The sequence below is a fragment of the Coenobita brevimanus genome, chromosome 77, assembly GCF_032717465.1.
Source record: "Coenobita brevimanus isolate Jiangsu-jjx chromosome 77, ASM3271746v2, whole genome shotgun sequence".
In the NCBI taxonomy this organism is placed as follows: domain Eukaryota; kingdom Metazoa; phylum Arthropoda; class Malacostraca; order Decapoda; family Coenobitidae; genus Coenobita; species Coenobita brevimanus.
In genome coordinates this window covers 5986765-6008757 of record NC_137030.1, presented here as the reverse complement: position 1 = coordinate 6008757, position 21993 = coordinate 5986765, and the positions used below count along the sequence as shown (strand labels likewise).

General features: G+C 39.7%; 1 protein-coding gene across 1 annotated transcript; it reads right to left on the bottom strand.

Moving 5' to 3' along the window:
• Positions 1 to 960: 960 nt before the first annotated feature.
• On the bottom strand, positions 961 to 20105 carry LOC145408436 (peritrophin-48-like). Its single transcript, XM_080279164.1, has 4 exons — positions 20094 to 20105; positions 10831 to 10963; positions 10331 to 10542; positions 961 to 1800 (listed from the first exon to the last, which is right to left on the bottom strand). Exons 1-4 carry the CDS (start codon positions 20103 to 20105, stop codon positions 961 to 963), a joined length of 1197 nt encoding a protein of 398 aa, XP_080135290.1.
• Between the last annotated feature and the right edge of the window lie 1888 nt (positions 20106 to 21993).

Sequence of the window (21993 nt, the reverse complement as noted above, 5' to 3'; positions counted from 1 at the left end):
CATTTATTTGTTTCCTCTTTATTTTTGTTTTTATTAGTTTCCTTTTGCATAGTTTATTTTTCCTTCAAGCAGACAATTTCATTAAGCTTGCGAGGGATATTAAGTACTGAGGAGGTTAATGAAGGCGATTTACCACCCTGGAAGTCGATAAATTTACCCTATGCTGAATAAAATCGTCTGGAGACAGTAAAAATGAGCAATACGTCAGCAGACAGGTTAATATGTAAAAAAACAAACAAACAAACAAAAAAAAAGGCATACGGGTCTTGGATTTAATATGCTTAGCTGATAATTACCTGAAACTCTTTTTAATAATTATAATAATAATATAAATAACAATCCTAATACAAAGAGTAATAACAAAAATAATAATAATGATAACAATAATAATAATAATCATCATCATCATAATAATAATCATAATAATACAGTAACAATACTAATACTAACACTAACACTAATAACAGTGGTCCAATAATAATAATAATGATAATAACAATAATAATAAGAATAAGAATAAAAACAACAACAATAATAATAATAATAATAATAATAATAATAATAATAACAATAATAATCTCAACTACTGGACGTCTCTGTTAATACACTGTGATATCAGGTGTGTTTATTCAGAATGATACGTCCCTGGGGTGTAAAAATTAAGAACCGCAACGTCTGTGTGGTCTGTGTATCTATATAACTCCAACTACCAAGGACCGAATTGTCTGCGTATCTATGTAAGGACCGAAATGTCTGTGTATTTATGTAAGGACCGTAATGTCTGTGTATCTATGTAACAACTCCAACTACCAAGGACAGTAATGGCTGTATATCTAGGACTAGGTAACTCCACCTACACCTCTCCTTCATTCCATCTTAATCCACCTTCCTTCACTCACTCCTTAGCTGGCCCTCCATCCCTTTCATCCTTCATTCCTGCCGTGGAAATACCTACGATATTCAGTGACGTTTTACACCAGCGTCCACGTGGAGAATGGAAGGGTAGGGACAATCACTAGAAGGGATACACAGAAGGCTATAGGGATTGAACACTGTGCCGTCGATACATGTCTGTGGTTCAATCCTGTTACCAATATCCGCATCAGTGCAATAATAGTACTCCGACACACACGACGTGAAGCACTTAGGGGAGAGACCAGCAGATACACAGGTGAACACGTCAATACAGTAGTCTGAGCCGATGACGTTATAGCAGCCGGGGCGGGTAGCGCAGGTAGCCAAATCAGAGCAAGTTTGGGCGCTTTCATCAAAGTTTTGTCCCTCCGGGCAGCTGCCTGAGTCAGTCGGGGTTCCCGCGGTAAGACACACCCAGAACTTGGTGCAGTCAACGGGGTCAACAATTAGGACATTACTATCAGCTGTGCAGTAAGGCTTGCAGGAACAGCACTCAGTTACATCTGTCTGACAGTTCGCGCCATCGAAGTATGGCCTATCCACGGGGCAAGACAAGACGATGTCTGGGCTATTGCATTCATAATAAAGTGAGCAATCGTATCGATGGCTGCGTCTGCGAGTCTCAGAAGGGCATTCATAGGAGCACTTCTCTACAATCGAACAACTTGAACAGTCTCCCTCCTCACATTCATGAGTTTCCATGTCAAAATAAAACCCATCATCACAAGTCATCGGTAAAGGTGGGTATATACCTCCAACGGCATCGCAGTAGTAATAGTTGTGGCAGTCGGAGGGGTCGGGTATTTTATCACCAGCGGTACAGCCGGTGCAGGTGAGTATGCAACGGTCGTCACTGGTGCAGGTATTTTGGGCGCTTCCTGGTGCCTGGGGTATATGAGAGAGGGAGTGAGTTCTGTGCTACATACTGCCCCTGACAAACATACCTTCTCACATATTTCTGCCATGCCATCTTCACCACGCATTCACCCACGATCAGTAGTTCTTTTACACCGCCTCCAAATGCGTCAAAAGCTAACGACGTATTGCCAGCTCAACCAACTGTATTTACGCGGGTTGCAAGACTTCTAAACTTCCTTCACTATTTAGGGAACCGAAAGGCGTAAAATTATGAATGGACAACTGAACACCACCCAAGAAACACATAAACTAGTTTTTTTGCTCTAGTCCCATCTCTCTCTCTCTCTCTCTCTCTCTCTCTCTCTCATACACACACACACACACACACACACACACACACACACACACGTGTATGTATATATACTCACCACCAAGAGCGCTAAGAGAAGAATCGCCTTCATAATGTCCTTGTGATTTTAACTGCGTTGTTAGGGAAGTTAATTGTAGGGACAAGTGATTAGTTTTGAGTCTGGGGGCAATTACGAAAGCCAGGCTAGGCTGCGTATGCTAGATTAGAACAGGTTTCGTTGAGGAAAGTTAGATCTGAGTTAATCAGGCTAAGGTTGGTAAAATTAAGTGAGTTCAGGTTAGGTTAGGGCATCTGAATCTAAGTGAGACTAGATCTAGATTCACATAAATTTAGTTTAAGTCAGAGGACGTTAGAGTAGGGCAAGTTAGGTTGGTTAAGCTAGATTAGATTATGTTAGGTTAGGGTAGAAGGTAGATTATGTGAACGGAGAAGGGCTTGGTGCGTTGTGGGTTGGGCAGGGCATTTCAGGCGTTTTATACCCACCGAGAAGCGCTTATCACTTTATCAACCTTGTCGTCGTGGCATCAGGCACAGAACAATCAGTCCTTTTTTTTATGCAGGGAAGAAGGAACCAAAGGCCAGAATATTGCAAGACTGCTCTCTCCAAGAACAAACAAACACGAGGTAACATCCTGGTTTGAACCACTTCAGTACGGTCCTTTTTTTAGTCATATTTTTAGAAGCTTTGCAAATCGCGAAACACCTCTTCCCTAGTGATTTAGTTTGGACATTGCACCTCACTATCGTCTTGTATTTTGTTGCTGCATATCCACGATCTATCTGGCTGAGTAAACCCATCGACCACAGGTAAGTAAGTGTCTCTATGGGGCCATCCTTCAGGTAGGGTCGTGTAGGGATCCATCATCCCCTTCTGTTACTTCCCTTCTTCTTTTCTCCTTTACCTTACTTCTCTCAATCCTTTCTCGGGCAATTCTCTCTCTCTCTCTCTCTCTCTCTCTCTCTCTCTCTCTCTCTCTCTCTTCTTTCATGCGTCTGGAGATAACAAAGGTAAAAATAAAGGCGTCTTCTGGCTGGGCGGCAATTTGTGAAGGACGAATGTTACGTATTTCCTCATGGATTAAATTCTGTACATATATTAGGCTGCCCGTTCATGTGGCCCAGCAGACTACCTATGAAACACCAACAGAAGATTGATCCCTTGCAGCCCTGAACCCCTATTTAATCTTACGACTTCTTTTTCACTATTTTCGGATCACCAACAAATGATTTTATTTTAGCTAAGATGAAATTATAACAGTGAAATGGCTAATGAAGGCTGCATATAATCCTGTGAGTTTTATGTGTCTGTTTTAAGGTGAAAGAGAGAGAGAGAGAGAGAGAGAGAGAGAGAGAGAGAGAGAGATTCATGGAAATTCCGTCTCCCGCTTCGGCACGCATCAGTCTACTGGTAATTCCTCGAAACACGAATCAAACCTCTCTCTCTCTCTCTCTCTCTCTCTCTCTCTCTCTCTCTCTGTCTCAAATCAACTTTAGTAACGGCATAGGTGAAAACATGGATGGATTTCAGTTAAATGTCCTGAATTTCACGATCTCGCCAAGGACGTTCAATTTTTCAAACGAATTCCATATTAGTCGATTTTTTTTTTCTATGTGTATAATTTGGAGACATAACACTTCAAACAAAACTCCCTCCCTCTCTCTCTCTCTCTCTCTCTCTCTCTATTATATATATCAATTAACCTGAACAGCGATTTATGTAAGAAAGTGTCTGTAGTAAGGAGGAAAATTTTGTATACGTCTTGGGAACACACAGGCAACTGGGATATGTTCTTATCTCATCAAGGACACTAACAAAGGTGGGAAGGCGACAGCGTGTGAGAGTCGTGTGTGCCTGCTTTCCTTTTCTTCTAGGAGAAAACTTTGGTTAATCCCTTCAATGCCAGAACGTAGTGCGAACATTAATAGAATTCAACATATAAACAAAATCGCATTGCGAACTCCAATATAATTCCACATTCTTACGAAATCGTATTGCGAACTCCAATATAACTCCATATCCTTACAAAATCCTACTGCGAATACCAATACAATTCCACTTCCTGCTCAGGTAGACCCGGGTCTCTGACCCCCCTCCCCAAGTTTGTTAAGTAAACTACCTTCTAAACACCCGGGAACCCTGTACCCCCAATAGCTGCCTGACTTTTTGTACCCATGTAAGTGGTGAAAGGGCAATTTCGAGCTCTTCTCCGTTTCCGGTGTAGGGTGGGGGGATGGGTCTCAGAGACGTGGCTCTACCTGAGCAGGGTGCTTTATTTTGTTCCTTGATTGCAAATAAGGTCGCAGCTTCAGGCACCCCAACATCACACCATGAAGCTCCATGATGCTACTGCCAGATGCACCACACAAAGTTACAGTCAGATTTTGTTTTTATTTTTTCCATGAATATTTAAAAAAGGAACTTTTTTTTTTGAAATTTTTTTTTTTTTATTGGTAATATATAATGAATTAAAAAATTAAGTTTATTTACATGGCTGTATTGCATATACATTGAGGAATGTCATACCATGTTTGGACGTCATAAATAAAACAAAAGTGTGTTTTCTGACCTGGGTCTGGTAGACCCAGGTCTACCTGAGGCGAAAGGGTGGACAAAGGTCTGCCTGAGGAGGGTAAAGAAATCTTATTGCAAACAACAATTTAATTCCACATCCCTTTTATTCATTTATTTATTTATCTATTTGCTTTGTTTATCATGGTTTTCATGAGTTTTCTTTTGCTGTTTTTATTTTATTTATTCATTTATTTATTTTATTTATATTGTTTTTCATTAGTTTTCTTTTCCCTTGCTATTATTTTCTTTACTTATCTCCTTTGTTTATCTTGGTTTTCATTTCTTTTCCTTAGGATGAATTTTAACTTATTTATGTATTTATTATTTCATCTGTTTTGTTTATCATGGCTTTCATTAGTTTTCTGTTGCGTAATTTTATTTCGTTCATTTACTTATTTATTTGCTTTGTTTATCTTGGTTTTCATTAGTTTTTTTGGCTTAATTTTTATTTCATTTATTTATTTATTTATCTATTTATTTATTTATTTGCTTTGTTCATCTTGGTTTTCATTAGTTTTCTTTTGCTTTGTTTTTATCTTATTTATTCATTTATTTATTTATTTGCTCTGTTAATCTTGGTTCTTATTAGTTTTATTTTGCTTAATTTTTATTTTATTTACTTAGTTATTTAATTATTTATTAATTTGCTGTTTATCTTGGTTTTTATTAGTTATCGTTTGCTTACTTATTTGATTTATTTTTTATTTATTTACATATTCATTTATTTGTTTCTTCTGTTTATTTTTGTTTTTATTAGTTTCCTTTTGCATAGTTTATTTTTCCTTGAAGCAGACAATTTCATTAAGCTTGCGAGGGATATTTAGTACTGAGGAGGTTAATGAAGGCGATTTACAACCCTGGAAGTCGATATATTTACCCTATGCTGAATAAAATCGTCTGGAGACAGTACAAATGAGCAATACGTCAGCAGACAGGTAAAAAAAAAAAAAAAAAGGCATACGGGTCTGTAGAACTACATATTATATAGATAGATAGATAAATAGATAGATAGAAGCAGGGAGTCAGATGATGAGAGGTGTGTCTGCGAGAATCGAGCAGTGCTAAACCTGCTTACACACTCTGACGCGAGGAAGGCTTGATAGGCACACGACAGCGTCTAGTGGCCATATACACACGTACACACATGCTCACACACATCCACGAGGAACACACGTGACACACCCCTGCTACACCAGAATTTAGGAAAGAGAGCTCAGACGGAGATTAGCCACAGAAGAGGCAAGAGAGAGGTAGACAGGCCTCAGAGGAGACAGGTGACGGGAGAAGGGCTTGGCAATTAGAGAGAGAGACAGATAGCGAGACAGGGAGGTAGCTATCCGGGACTTATACTCGTCCGTGTGAGAGACTTGTTAATATTTCCAAGACAAATAAAAATAGTCCCATACTATTCTTTACCTCTCCTGTCACTACATGACATTTGGTAGCAGCGAACGTATACGAACCTCGTCTACGAATCAACATTAAATTCCTACAAAATATCAAGATTGAAAACAAGAATATCTCTCTCAACCAACAACACAACCGGCTCCTGACGCTTCTCTCCAACCAGCCCCCTCCGTCTCCCAGATCATCATGCTGATGCAGAGGTCAAGAGATCACACGACGCCTTGCAAGTAGTTTAACAAAATATTGATACAATATTGCAATTTCTACGACGAATCAGCGAACTACAACCATCTACAATCAACTACAATTAACAACTCTACGTCGTCTGTATAATCTTCTACACGCACCTACAAGAAGCGGCAGTCTTCATCCTACAACGAGTAAATCACAAGAAAAAAGGACCAAGAATACATCAAGAAAGAAAGAAAACAAACAAACAAACAAACAAACAAACGAAGAGTGAGAGACGACTCACAACTCATAACCACCAGACCTCACCCTCCTCTCTCTGCTACATCCACCCAACCCCCAACGCTTACGCAGGAGTGCAGAGGTCAATACACGCAGCAAAACACCAAGTCCATATTCACAACTCGTCTTACTCACCCGTCTTCACTCAAATTACTCATCGCTACTCATTCACTCACCACAGCTACCAATGTGGGAAGCCGACGTCACCATGTGCTGAGACGACAACACGCCAATCAACCCGCGAAGGACAACGCTATCACCACGTGCAACACCACTCACACCATTTCCCACCACGGTAAAAATTAGTGAGTTACATAGTTACTTCATTTATACAATACACAGTGATAGACAATAAGCTTCTGCACAAACATATAAAACGTGCTGTATAGTTACAACTTAAATTCATATACCTACTTCAATTATCTTCATAATTCAATCATTAAATACTTGCACCAACAATAAATATTCTACACAGTATATATTCATTCATTTATTATAACATTTATTTACTACCAACGAGTGTTACCATTTATACCTACACAAAATACGCGTTTCATACGTACAACTATACATTATTATATCTACAAAGTAATAAAGAAAATATACCATCACAGTTACTCAGGGAGCGATTAAAATAACTGTATTAAACATTTATTAATTAAAACTACCTAGTGGAAACATATAAATTAAGTTACAAGGTAAACTAGAAAAAAAAAAAATGGCCAACACAAATGCCGTTAGCAAGAGTGAACATCTTCAACACAATTGTGCAGACAATGATTTCCACACAGTGCTGACACACATATTACTCACGATAGGTACAGGTGAACAAGAAGTCAGTGTGTATAGTTAATACTGTATATAGTGTATATATTTTTTATATAAAATAACAAAATATGGGACTATATAATATCATTTTATAATCTCTGTGCAATATAAACTAAACTTTAAAAAAGTATCCCAAGGAAATTAGCCAGTATTTATGCAACCATGAACAACATGGAAAAAGCGTACACAAGCAAAGAAAAACAAACTATAGAAAATCAATACATACAAAAAAAAAATAATAATAAATAAATAAAGAAAGAAAGAAAGAAAGAAAAAGTAAGCAAGAAAAAAGAGAAATAGAGTAAGATCACATAACAAACAAATGAAAATAAGTGTAAGTGTTACTACATATGCCAAAATACCACATAAACTACAAACAAAAAAGCAAATTGTTGTCTCCACAAACAAGTGGCATGACACATCATCACTATCATCGACCGCAGCATATGTTCGGACTGCAATTATTACAATTATGTAACTACAATCGATATGTAACAATTATGTAACGACAAACGATTGCATTATGTTACACTAACTAATATTATGTACCTACAAACGATATGTAACAATTATGTAACGACAAACGATTACATCATGTTACGCTTGCTACAATTATGTAACTATAAACAATACTACAAACAATATGTACCATTTCTGTGACAGTTGCATTAACAAGATGTAACTTTTATGTAACTTTAACTACAATTATGTACCTACAAACGATATGTAACAATTATGTAACGACAAACGATTGCATTATGTTACACTTTGCCAATTATGTAACAGTTGCATTAACAAGATGTAACTTTTATGTAACTTTAACTACAATTACGTACTTACAAACGATATGTAACAATTATGTAACGACAAACGATTGCATTATGTTACACTAACTACAATTATGTACCTACAAACGATATGTAACAATTATGTAATGACAAACGATTGCATTATGTTACACTAACTACAATTATGTACCTACAAACGATATGTAACAATTATGTAACGACAAACGATTGCATTATGTTACACTTTGCCAATTATGTGACAGTTGCATTAACAAGATGTAACTTTTATGTAACTTTAACTACAATTATAAGGACAACACAATTATGCATTAACACAATATTTTGTAACAATTCATAAAATGTTACAATTATGTAGTACCACAATGTCAGTACAATATTATAAGTCATACAATTATAGCACAATTCTGTATTACCAGTATCATCATACAAGTTAGGTGAAATATTAGACATTACTAAAGTGATAACTCTATGTAATGTATAACCTAGCAGTATTACCATTGCACAATTATATGCGTACGTCTGTTGTACATGCACGTCTTACAAAGTGTTATTCAACAACCATTGCATTTATTCAAATATGTATACAACTTGTTTAAAATGTAATATTACTGAATAATCACTGTTTACTATATTATATGTATACAATATTCATACAATTATGTTACTTTTACAATATTATGTATTTCACTTAATTAACTTATAAGTTCATTATAATGTATATATAATATGTATTAATATGTTATGACTATTAAATGTCGATGGTACGCCATTTTTGCGCGGCCGAGCAGTATGTAGAACTACATATTATATAGACAGATAGATAAATAGATAGATAGAAGCAGGGAGTCAGATGATGAGAGGTGTTGTGTCTGCGAGAATCGAGCAGTGCTAAACATGCTTACACACTCTGACGCGAGGAAGGCTTGATAGGCACACGACAGCGTCTAGTGGCCATATACACACATACACACATGCTCACACACATCCACGAGGAACACACGTGACACACCCCTGCTACACCAGAATTTAGGAAAGAGAGCTCAGACGGAGATTAGCCACAGAAGAGGCAAGAGAGAAGTAGACAGGCCTCAGAGGAGACAGGTGACGGGAGAAGGGCTTGGCAATTTGAGAGAGAGAGACAGATAGCGAGACAGGGAGGTAGCTACCCGGGACTTATACTCGTTCCGTGTGAGAGACTTGTTAATATTCCAAGACAAATGTCATTTATGACAGGTCTTGGATTTAATATGCTTAGCTGAAAATGACCTGAAACTCTTTTTAATAATAATAATAATAATAATATAAATAACAATCCTAATACAAAGAGTAATAATAAAAATAATAATGATAATAATAATAATAATCATCATCATCATCATCATAATAATAATCATAATAATACAGTAACAATACTAATACTAACACTAACACTAATAACAGTGATCCAATAATAATAATGATAATAACAATAATAATAATAATAATAATAACAATAATAATAATAATAGTAATCTCCTCAACTACTGGACGTCTCTGTTAATACACTAATATCAGGTGTGTTTATTCAGAATGATACGTCCCTGGGGTGTAAAAATTAAGAACAGCAACGTCTGTGTGGTCTGTGTATCTATATAACTCCAACTACCAAGGACCGAATTGTCTGCGTATCTATGTAAGGACCGAAATGTCTGTGTATTTATGTAAGGACCGTAATGTGTGTATCTATGTAACAACTCCAACTACCAAGGACAGTAATGTCTGTATATCTAGGACTAGGTAACTCCACCTACCCCTGTCCTTCATTCCATCTTAATCCACCTTCCTTCACTCACTCCTTAGCTGGCCCTCCATCCCTTTCATCCTTCATTCCTGCCGTGGAAATACCTACGATATTCAGTGACGTTTTACACCAGCGTCCACGGGGAGAATGGAAGGGTAGGGACAATCACTAGAAGGGATACACAGAAGGCTATAGGGATTGAACACTGTGCGGTCGATACATGTATGTGGTTCAATCCTGTCACCGATATCCGCATCAGTGCAATAATAGTACTCCGACACACACGACGTGAAGCACTTAGGGGAGAGACCAGCAGATACACAGGTGAACACGTCAATACAGTAGTCTGAGCCGATGACGTTATAGCAGCCGGGGCGGGTAGCGCAGGTAGCCAAATCAGAGCAAGTTTGGGCGCTTTCGTCAAAGTTTTGTCCCTCCGGGCAGCTGCCTGAGTCAGTCGGGGTTCCCGCGGTAAGACACACCCAGAACTTGGTGCAGTCAACGGGGTCAACAATTAGGACATTACTATCAGCTGTGCAGTAAGGCTTGCAGGAACAGCACTCAGTTACATCTGTCTGACAGTTCGCGCCGTCAAAGTATGGCCTATCCACGGGGCAAGACAACACGATGTCTGGGTTATTGCATTCATAATAAAGTGAGCAATCGTAAGGATAAGTGCGTGTGTTAGTATCGGAAGGGCATTCATAGGGGCACTCCTTTACTAGCGAACAACTTGTACAGTCTCCCTCCTCACATTCATGAGTTTCCATGTCAAAATAAAACCCATCATCACAAGTGAACGGTAAAGGTGGGTATATACCTCCAACGGCATCGCAGTAGTAATAGTTGTGGCAGTCGGAGGGGTCGGGTATTTTATCACCATCGGTACAGTCGGTGCAGGTGAGTATGCAACGGTTCTCATTGGTGCAGGTGTTTTGGGCGCTTCCTGGTGCCTGGGGTATATGGGAGAGAGAGTGAGTTCTGTGCTACATACTGCCCCTGACAAACATACCTTCACATATATTTCTCCAATGCCATCTTCACCACGCATTCACCCACGGTCAGTAGTTCTTTTACACCGCCTCCAAATGCGTCAAAAGCTAACGACGTATTGCCAGCTCCACCAACTGTATTTAGGCGGGTTGCAAGACTTCTAAATTTGCTTCACTATTTAGGGAACCCAAAGGCGTAAAATTATGAATGGACAACTGAACACCACCCAAGAAACACATAAACTAGTTTTTTTGCTCTAGTTCCATCTCTCTCTCTCTCTCTCTCTCTCTCTCTCTCTCTCTCTCTCATACACACACACACACACACACACACACACACACGTGTATGTATATATACTCACCACCAACAGCGCTAAGAGATGAATCGCCTTCATAATGTCCTTGTGATTTTAACTGCGTTGTCAGGGAAGTTAATTGTAGGGACAAGTGATTAGTTTTGAGTCTGGGGGCAATTACGAACGCCAGGCTAGGCTGCGTATGCTAGATTAGAACAGGTTTCGTTGGGGAAGGTTAGAGCTGAGTTAATCAGGCTAAGGTTGGTAAAATTAAGTGAGTTCAGGTTAGGTTAGTGCATCTGAATCTAAGTGAGAGTAGATCTAGATTCACATAAATTTAGTTTAAGTCAGAGGACGTTAGAGTAGGGCAAGTTAGGCTGGTTAAGTTAGATTAGATTTTGTTAGGTTAGGGTAGGAGAAGGTAGATTATGTGAACGGAGAAGGGTTTGGTGCGTTGTGGGTTGGGCCACGATCTACCCACGGATCGTGGGTTGGGCAGGGCTTTTCAGAAGTTTTATACCCACCGAGAAGCGCTTATCACTTTATCAACCATGTCGTCGTAGCATCAGGCACAGAACAATCAGTCCTTTTTTTTAAGCAGGGAAGAAGGAACCAAAGGCCAGAATATCGCAAGACTGCTCTCTCCAAGAAGAAACAAACACGAGGTAACAGTTCTAGTCTGAACCACTTCAGTACGGTCCTTTTTATAGTCATATTTTTTGCTTTGCAAATCTCGAAACACCTCTTCCCTAGCGATTTAGTTTGGACATTGCACCTCACTATCGTCTTGTATTTTGTTGCTGCATATCCACGATCTATCTGGCTGAGTAAACCCATCGACCACAGGTAAGTAAGTGTCTCTAGGGGGCCATCCTTCAGGTAGGGTCTTGTAGGGATGCATCATCCCCTTCTGTCACTTCCCTTCTTCTTTTCTTCTTTACCTTACTTCTCTCAATCCTTTCTCTGGCAATTCTCTTTCTCTCTCTCTCTCTCTCTCTCTCTCTCTCTCTCTCTCTCTCTCTTCTTTCATGCGTCTGGAGATAACAAAGGTAAAAATAAAGGCGTCTTCTGGCTGGGCGGCAATTTGTGAATGCCGAATGTTACGTATTTCCTCATGGATTAAATTCTGTACATGTATTAGGCTGCCCGTTCATGTGGCCCAGCAGACTACCTATGAAACACCAACAGAAGATTGATCCCTTGCAGCCCTGAACCCCTATTTAATCTTACGACTTCTTTTTCACTATTTTCGGATCACCAACAAATGATTTTATTTTAGCTAAGATGAAATTATAACAGTGAAATGGGCAATGAAGGCTGCATATAATCCTGTGAGTTTTATGTGTCTGTTTTAAGGTGAGAGAGAGAGAGAGAGAGAGAGAGAGAGAGAGAGAGAGAGAGAGAGAGATTCATGGAAATTCCGTCTCCCGCTTCGGCACGCATCAGTCTACTGGTAATTCCTCGAAACACGAATCAAACCTCTCTCTCTCTCTCTCTCTCTCTCTCTCTCTCTCTCTCTCTCTCTCTCTCTCTCTCAAATCAGCTTTAGTAACTGCATAGGTGAAAACATGGATGGATTTCAGTTAAATGTCCTGAATTTCATGATCTCGCCAGGGACGTTCAATTTCTCAAACGTATTCCATATTTGTTAACATTTTTTTCTACGTGTATAATTTGGAGACAATACTTCAAACAAAACTCTCTCTCTCTCTCTCTCTCTAATATATATCAACTAACCTGAACAGGGATTTATGTAAGAATGTGTCTGTAGTAAGGGGGAAAATTTTTTATATGTCTTGGGAACACACAGGCAACTGGCATATGTTCTTATCTCATCAAGGACTCTAACAAAGGTACGAAGGCGACAGCGTGTGAGAGTCGTGCGTGCTTGCTTTCCTTTTTCATCCAGGAGAACATTTTGGTTAATTCCTTCAATGCCATAACGAACTGCGAACATCAGTATAATTCCACATCATGACGAAATCGTACTGCGAACTCCAATATAATTCCACATCCTTACAAAATCCTACTGCGAACTCCAATATAACTCCAAAACTTACAAAATTACACCGCGAACACCAATATAATTCCACATCCTTACGAAATCTAATTGCAAACACCAATTTAATTCCACATCTTCACGAAAAACAAAGATGCTAGACAGGGACGCCTTCATGTGGTGGCACAGATGTAACCAGGTCGGTCAACAAATGTCACTCAACAACATCCCTATCCCACAAAAGGAGGATGGTGAACTGTGCGACAATATCAATTTAAGCATTTGTCCATCGAATTCACGTTTGAGATAAACCTAGGGCTACTACTACTACTACTACTACTACTACTATAGTCTGTTCCATATAAACTGGCGGAGAGAAACCTGTATTTTCCTTCCCAAGTCTGGGTCAAACGTAGAACGCAGGTGACCTTTGAAGGATTATCCCCCTCTTTCCTCAAGCCCCTCCCTTCTCCCTACTCTCCTGAGAGAGAGAGAGAGAGAGAGAGAGAGAGAGAGAGTGTGTGTGTATTTACCTATTTGTATTTACCTATTTGTAGTATACAGGAATTGAGCAATGCTCGTGTTGTCCTGTCTCCATATCCACATTTATCAAGTCTACCTTTACACACATGAATGTTTTTCTCATGCACCACCTCTTTGTCTAAGTCGTTCCAAATATTTAAGAATATACCTAATTGTGATATACACGGAATGTACTATGCTCGTGGGTTTCCGTCGCTGTTTCTCAATAAGTCGAATTTAACTTTAAACTCGTTTATGTTTTTAGACTGGACGATCTCTTTGTCCAGGCTATTCCATAAGTCTATACTTCTGTAAGGAAAGCTATATTTCTTGATATCCTTCAAGCAGCTTGACTTTTTCAATTTCATTCCATGTCCTCTTGTTGCTCTCTTATCCCATACAAACAGATCTTCTTTGTCAATTTTATCTACTCCCACCATGGTCCTGAACACCGCAATCATGTCTCCCCTCTTTCTCCTTTCCTCTAACGAAGGCAAATCCAGTTTTTCCAGCCTCTCTCTGTATGACAGGTCTGTCAGACTGGGGACCATCTTGGTTGCTGTTCTTTGTATTCTCTCAATCTTGTTTATATCTTTCTTTTTGTGTGGGGACCACACTACCGCTGCATATTCTAACCTGGGGCGGATCATGGCCACTATCAATTTTTTCATCATTTCCTCATCCATATAATGAAATGCTACTCTTATGTTAGTCAAGAGCTTATAAGTCTCTCCAACTATCTTGTTAATGTGCTTTTCTGGTGACAAACTATCTTGGACCAGCACTCCCAAATCTTTCTCTTCTCTCCTTTTTGTGATTAATTCATTACCCAAAAAATAATTCAGTGATGGTCTCCTGGTACTTTTACCCATTTCCAATATTTTACATTTCTTTACATTAAATTTCATTTCCCACGTCCGGCTCCAATTGTGTATCCTATCCAAATCCTCCTGCAGTATTTTACAATCCTCCTCAACCTCTATCTTCCTCAAGATCTTTACATCATCAGCAAACAGACTCGCATAACTGTTCACTCCATCTACCATATCATTTACATAAATCAGGAACATTACTGGCGCCAACACTGAGCCTTGAGGGACTCCACTTGTTACTTCCCTCCATCCAGACATCTTTTCCTTTATTACTGTCCTCATTTGTCTGTCTCTCAAAAAGTCTCTCATCCATTCCAGAAGTTTCCCCTTTAGTCCTCCTATATATTCTAGTTTCCACATTAGTCTTTTATGAGGTACCTTGTCAAAGGCCTTCTCTAAGTCTAAGTACACACAATCCACCCAACCATCTCTCTCCTGTACCACATCAATCGCTCTTGAGTAAAAGCTCAACAAGTTTGAAACACATGACCTTCCACTTCTGAATCCAAACTGACATTCAGCCAAAATATTCATCTCTTCCAGATATTTTATCCATCTGTCTTTCAGGATTCTCTCACACAATTTTGCGACCATGCTGGTTAGAGACACTGGTCTATAATTCAGGGGTTCTTCCCTGTTTCCTCCCTTGTAAATTGGTACCACATTTGCCCTCTTCCATTCTTTTGGCACCTTCCCCTCTTCCAGTGAGCATACAATTAAACTGTGAATTTTATTCGCCAGTTGTTCTCTGCATTCCTTCAGTACCCAATTAGAAATTCCATCAGGTCCTGGGGCTTTCCTTACATCTTGAGTTTCCAGTAATTTATACACTTCCTGCACCTCCACTTTTATATCTTTCATCACCGGAACATTTCTAATCACTCCCTCCCCTTCCACAAGCTCCTTTTCTTTAGTGAAAACTGACTGGAAACGTTTGTTCATTATTTCTGCTTGCATTGCCGCATCATTAAAGACCTCTCCATCTACTTTCAGCTTGGTGATTCCTTCCTTTTGTTTCAGTTTGCCATTAACAAATCTATAAAACAGTTTGGGTTCATCCTTGCATTTGTCAATTATACCTTTTTCAAAATTCCTTTCTTCTTCCCTACGTATTCTTGTGTATTCGTTTCTTGTTCTTTTATATTCTTCCTTTGTTCTGTCGTTACCTCTCTTTCTCCAATTGTTCCACGCCTTATCTCTCTCTTTTTTGGCTATCATACACCTTCTATTAAACCACTCCTTTTTCCTGTTTTCTTTCCCTCTTACTCTTGGTACAAATTTTTCCACTCCCAAATTATAGAGGTCTAGAAAGATATCCCACTTCCTCTGTATCTCTCTTGTTTCTCTGAATTTTCTCCAATCCGCATTTTCAAAAAAGTTTCTCAATCCTGTAAAATTTGCTTTGCCAAAGTTGTATCTTCCCTGTCTATGAAGCTCATCTCTTGGCTCGACGTTTCCTATTAACATCTGGAACTCAATGACCACGTGATCACTTTTTCCCAAAGGACAGAGATATTCCAATGATTCTATTACATCAGGTTCTTTGGTGAACAGTAAATCTAACCTTGCTGGTGTGTCCTCACCTCGAAACCGTGTCTCTTCTTTGACCCACTGCGTCATCACATTATTCATTATTATATTTAATAACATAGTACCCCACGAATCCTCACCGCCTCCCGAGTAACATTCCTCCCAGTTCACCTCTTTACAATTAAAGTCACCCACCAAAATTATATTATTGCTTTTCTCAATTATTTTTTGCAAGTAGCTAGCCATATCTGACAACATCTCATGGTATTCGTCATCCTTCCATGCTCTCGTCTTTGGGGGAACATACACTACCGCCATATCTCTCTTAACATTCTCTCCAGTTTCTAATTTCATATATATCACTTCAGCCCTGCCTTCTCCCATTTCCACAGTATCTACATTTATGTTGTTCTTCACTGCTATCATCACTCCTCCTCCCTTTTTTTCTTTTCTGTCTTTTCTCCACAGTTTGTATTTACCATCTCCCAAATGAACATCAATATCTTCTCTTAATTTGGTCTCTACAAAGCACATGACATCAGGTTCATGTTCTCTCAAGAAATCATTAATTTCGATCCTTGTCGATATGAAACCATCAACATTAGTATATATCACCTTCAAATTATTTTTGACATTATTAATACCCTCTTCTCTCCTACTCTCTGTCCGTACCACTTCCTCAACTTCTGATCTTTCACAACCATCCCCCCTAATTTCCTTCACTTCTATTTCCTTAAATACCATTTCCTTACTTTCATATCCAATACTCTCCAAAACCAAGTATTACGTTCTTCCTCTGTCCTCTTATCATTTTTTTCCTTTACTTCTTCCTTTAATGATTTTAAAGCTTCTCTTTCTTCTTCATTCAGATCTTTTCTTATTATAATATTTTCCATCCCCGCCTCTTTGCTTAATTTCCAGGTCACTTTAAGTATCTCATTTATTACACTTTCTGATGTAAACTTGACTCTCATTGGTCTTGTTTCCCCTTTCTTATAAGGCCCTATCCTCCTTACTTCCTCAATTTCTTTTACCCACTTGTTTCCTTCGAGGTCAATCTTGCCTAATATTCCTCTCACCATGTTCGTGTCTCTCTCGAGTCTTGCGAACCTAACCTTTTCTTCCTCTTCCCTGTTTCCAAATACTATCACACATCTGTTCCTTTCTACAGTTTCTCTCACTATTTTCTCTTTTTTCTTCAGTATTTTCACTACATTTTCTTCCATTTCTTTCTTGTTCATTTCCCTTTCTTCCTGGATGATCTCTCTTAAGCTGACCACTTCTTTCTGTTCTTCCTCTACGTGTGCCCACTTTGCCTTGTGTTCTTCTAGTACATTACTCACCTTCTCCGTTTTATTGGTACTCTCTTCAAGTTTCCTCCTCAGTTCAACATTTTCCCGCTTCAAATTCTTTATCTCTTCACTGGCTGTTTCGTTGGACTGGATTAGACTCTGTATGGTGGTTTCCGTATTTCCTGACACATCCTTTATCACTAGATTCTCTACTTTTTTTTCGAGTTCACTAATCCTCATAATTAATGTTTTCACTAGGTCCATGACATTAGTATTAGCATCAAATCCTTGAAATTCCATTCCCTCATTGTTTACATTTTCGGCCATCTTTAACGTACCGATCAAGTACCTAAACAGCTGTTACCAATAAGCCACAAACATTCATGTATACTATTGCCAACAAATCTTTACATTTTTGGTAGTCTACCAACTTTCATTATTTTAAATTTAAAGAAAGACCCTAGGAGACAGGACAGACAACTACTATTACTTCTACTACTGCTACTACTACTACTTCGACTACTACTACTACTACTATGGACACACCTGGGGACTATTTGGCGTATTTAAATCAGGTGAGGAAAATCTGAGCAAAGGTAAATCGTAACAATTTTGAACCCGTTTAACTACAACAATATCCTCTGATCATTTTTCTATTTTGGTATCCTGGGCAAATAAATCCTTCAGTAAAATACGAAAAGTAAAGTAGGGCAACCAAAAGTGGCTCGGTTACTGAGATGGGAAAGTGGGAGACAATAAGGGATCGATACTAAGTTCACATGAATGGGCGTAAACCGGGCATCCCTCCATCCTGAATACGGAGTTACATTACGCGATTCACACTAAAATTCGGTCACGAAGAAGTTCCAAAAAATAGATGTTAAGCCGCAGCACTGTCCTATGCTGTCACTGAGCTACGGAAAATTAGCTTCAAAAGGACCAAAATCTCTATCTAGTTTACATAAACGAATTACACACCCATGAAAGTCAAGTTGTGTGTGCAAAGGCGAGGAATAAAAAGACTGCTTGGTTGCTTTGATGTGTGTGTGTGTGTGTGTGTGTGTGTGTGTGTGTGTGTGTGTGTGTGTGTGTGTGTGTGTGTGTGTGTGTGTGTGTGTGTGTGTGTGTGTGTGTGTGTGTGTGTGTGTGTGTGTGTGTGTGTGTGTGACGGGGTGCAATAAGAGGGTGGGCATTTTTATTATCAAGACAACAGCCTTCATCGTTCGTGTGGATCATGTGTTTGCCACGTTGCACATCCAAAAATGACTAATAAAAGATAAGCTCTCCTGGGTACGTATAAAACAACTGAATTCCCCTGTACCGTTCACAACCACCAAACTCCTCTATATCTTTGTTCACATCTCATCTACCCGCACAAACCTTACCCTAACTTAACCAAGCACAGTCTAACCTAGCCTACCCTACCCCAGCTTAATTTAACCTAGCACAAACGAACCTAACCTACCCTAACCCAATCTAGCTTAAATTAACCTGGCTTTCTGTACTGCCAAGCCACATAACCTACCTCACCTTCACCCAGCCCAGCTTAACCTAACCTAGCATCCCCTATCGCAATCTAAGCTACCATATCTTAACCTAGCAACATAGCCATATTAACCATTCTCTTAACACTACCCATAACTCATAAATCAATTCCCTGTTCATATTTTTCACTGCTCTCACAAACTAGTTACAAAAATCGCAGGGAAATATGAAGGCCATTCTGCTTTTCTTAACAGTCTCCGTGGTGAGTATATTATTATTATCATTATTATTTCCATTATTATTATTATTATTATTATTATTTGGTGAATGAGTTTGGAATAGCGTGCAAGAAACGGAATCTCAAGATGAATTTAGGAAGAGTATAATTATGGTCTTCGAGAAAAATGAAGTCACTGAATGCAGAGTGCGGTTGGCTGATAAGCAAACGGAAAATGTGAAAGTATTTAAGTACTTGGGTGTGCGATGAGTAAGGAAGTAAGTTTGGAGGATGAAGTGCTTGATAGGGTACAACAAAGAAGAAAGGTTACTGGTTCTGTGAAGGCAGTGATAAGAAAGGGAACTGAGCATGGATGTAAAAAAGTCGCTGCATGACAGTAGTGTGATACTAATCCTAACGTATGGAACTGAAGCTTGGACCTGTTTGGAAGGACACAAGTGTGTGTGTGTGTAATTTTTTCACCGGGTCGGTCAGGATCACTTGATGGTCGTGATCGTCAGCTTTTACCCTCCCGGAAGGGAGCTGAGAGCTCATATAGTCCGATCTAAGGGCAAGGCTGTGACCTTCAACACGAACACACCCGTCCCCTTGCTCCAGGGGGACAGTAACCACCCACTTCGTCAGTGAAACTTTTCGCAACCTGAGCGGTTCGGGAACTCTCGTCCACCAGTTGGCAAGCGAGAGCGTTACCACTGCACCAGCGAGCGGTGTGTGTGTGTGTGTGTGTGTGTGTGTGTGTGTGTGTGTGTGTGTGTGTGTGTGTGTGTGTGTGTGTGTGTGTGTGTGTGTGTGTGTGTGTTATAAAGAAAACAATGCATATATAGTGTGTCAGAGATTAGAAATGACACAGAACTCACCTCTTCCCTCATACACCGCAGACTCTACCAAGAAACCTATCAGCGTGCGTTACCGGCAACCCCTGTATACTGGACTGTTCTGGATGTCCCGATTTAGAGATGGTACCCGACCCCGAGGACTGCCACTTGTTTTACCTCTGCGATAACGGGACCGCAGCAATACACATCGATTGTGGCGACGATTATCATTATGACTACATAGCCCAAACGTGTGAGCCCGGGGGTGACTGTGTTAGCTGCAGGGCTGGCCAGTGCTTCTACGAGTGCACTGTGGGGACTACTCAGCACAGCGTCCACAGCCACCAACTAGACTGCTCCCTGTATTATGACTGCGATACCAATACACTGGAGTCTTGTCCCGCGAATGCGCCATTCTTCGACGGTAACTCCTGCCAAACAGATGAACGTCTGTGCTGTTCATGTTGGCCTTATTGCTCAGAGGGTCAAGTTGGAAGCTTTATTTCTGACCCCGTGGACTGCACGAAGTACTGGTTCTGTGATCAGGTTGGAACCCCGACATTCCACATCGGCTGCCCCTCAGGAGAGAACTTCGACCCTACCTCCGCTACTTGCGCCGAGTTTGTTCCCTGCTTTACCCACCACAGCTGCTACAACGTCATTGGACCAGATTACTGCATTGATGTGTTTACCTGTGAGACTGTTGGTATCTTCCCCAAATGTCTGCATCAGTGTGTGTCCGAGTACTACATCTGTGAGCTCTATGATCTAGGTAACATGATGGAGCCCCACACTTGTCAGTACTACGACCAAGTGTTCGATCCCATTACCCTTCGCTGTGTCGATGCTGAAGACTGCGTAGCTGCTGACAACCCCCCTGTGAACGCTAGTGTAATGCGTCACTGAATATCGTAGGTATTTCCACAACAGCACTGAAGGACGCGTGGTATGGAGGGACAGTTGAGGAGTGAGTGAAGGAAGGTGGGTTGAGATGGAACGAAGGACAGAGGTATGTGGAGTTACCTAGATACACAGACATTACGGTCCTTGGTAGATGGAGTTGTTACATAGATACACAGACATTACGGTCCTTGATAGATGGAGTTGTTACATAGATACACAGACATTACGGTCCTTGATAGATGGAGTTACACATATACACAGACATTATGGTCCTTTGTATGTGGAGTTACATTGATACACAGACAACTCAGACATTCCGGTACATACATTAAGAGACAGATATAATATACCGCTCCAAAGACAGACAGACAGACAAACGGGCATATAAACAAACAGACAGAGGTCGTATTTATAACCTCTCCTAATTTTAGTTTGTGTACATGAGTAGTTTTATATATACTGATCTTCATTCATAAAGCTGCCGAACGCCTGACAGTCCAGTTGCAGTGATGAAGCGATACATTATGAAAACAGAAATGAAATACGAAACACAAAATCCTCTGTCATAATCATTAACATTTGTGGATTTTTATGGATTCTTCTTCATCCTGTAAATTATTCAGGATTTTTTGCTAACAGGACGGTGAAGGGAGTGTTCTCGATTTTTGGCAATGTGTGTAGGGGGTATGGTTATCTTCTCATAATACTGTAAAAAAAATAAATAAAAAACTCTAACTTGGCCCAATATTATTCTGCCTCCTGCTTGAACAATGAGTTATAAGTGAGTAACACCAGAATATGATGCTAGTCACAAAGAAGAGCTGTGGAAAGGATGCAGAGCCACAGTACTGTATTCTTCTGCCGCTGAGCTACGTGAAAGAAGTTAAGACAAAAATCTCGGCCAAGTTAAGGTGAAAGGAGTATAAAGGATGAAAATCTGGGCCAAGTTAAGGTGAACGGAGTATAACGGATGAAAATCTGGGCCAAGTTAAGATGAAAGGAGTATAGCACTTTATTTCAGCTAATGACAGACGATTTT

What these genes read in the sequence shown, in the direction of transcription:
- LOC145408436 (XM_080279164.1), bottom strand. An exon ending in CTACTGCGATGCCGTTGGAG is followed by an intron (nt 10,543 to 10,830) that starts GTATATACCCAC and finishes CTTACTGCACAG; the next exon opens with CTGATAGTAATGTCCTAATT. An exon ending in GTATTGACGTGTTCACCTGT is followed by an intron (nt 1,801 to 10,330) that starts GTATCTGCTGGT and finishes CATATACCCCAG; the next exon opens with GCACCAGGAAGCGCCCAAAA.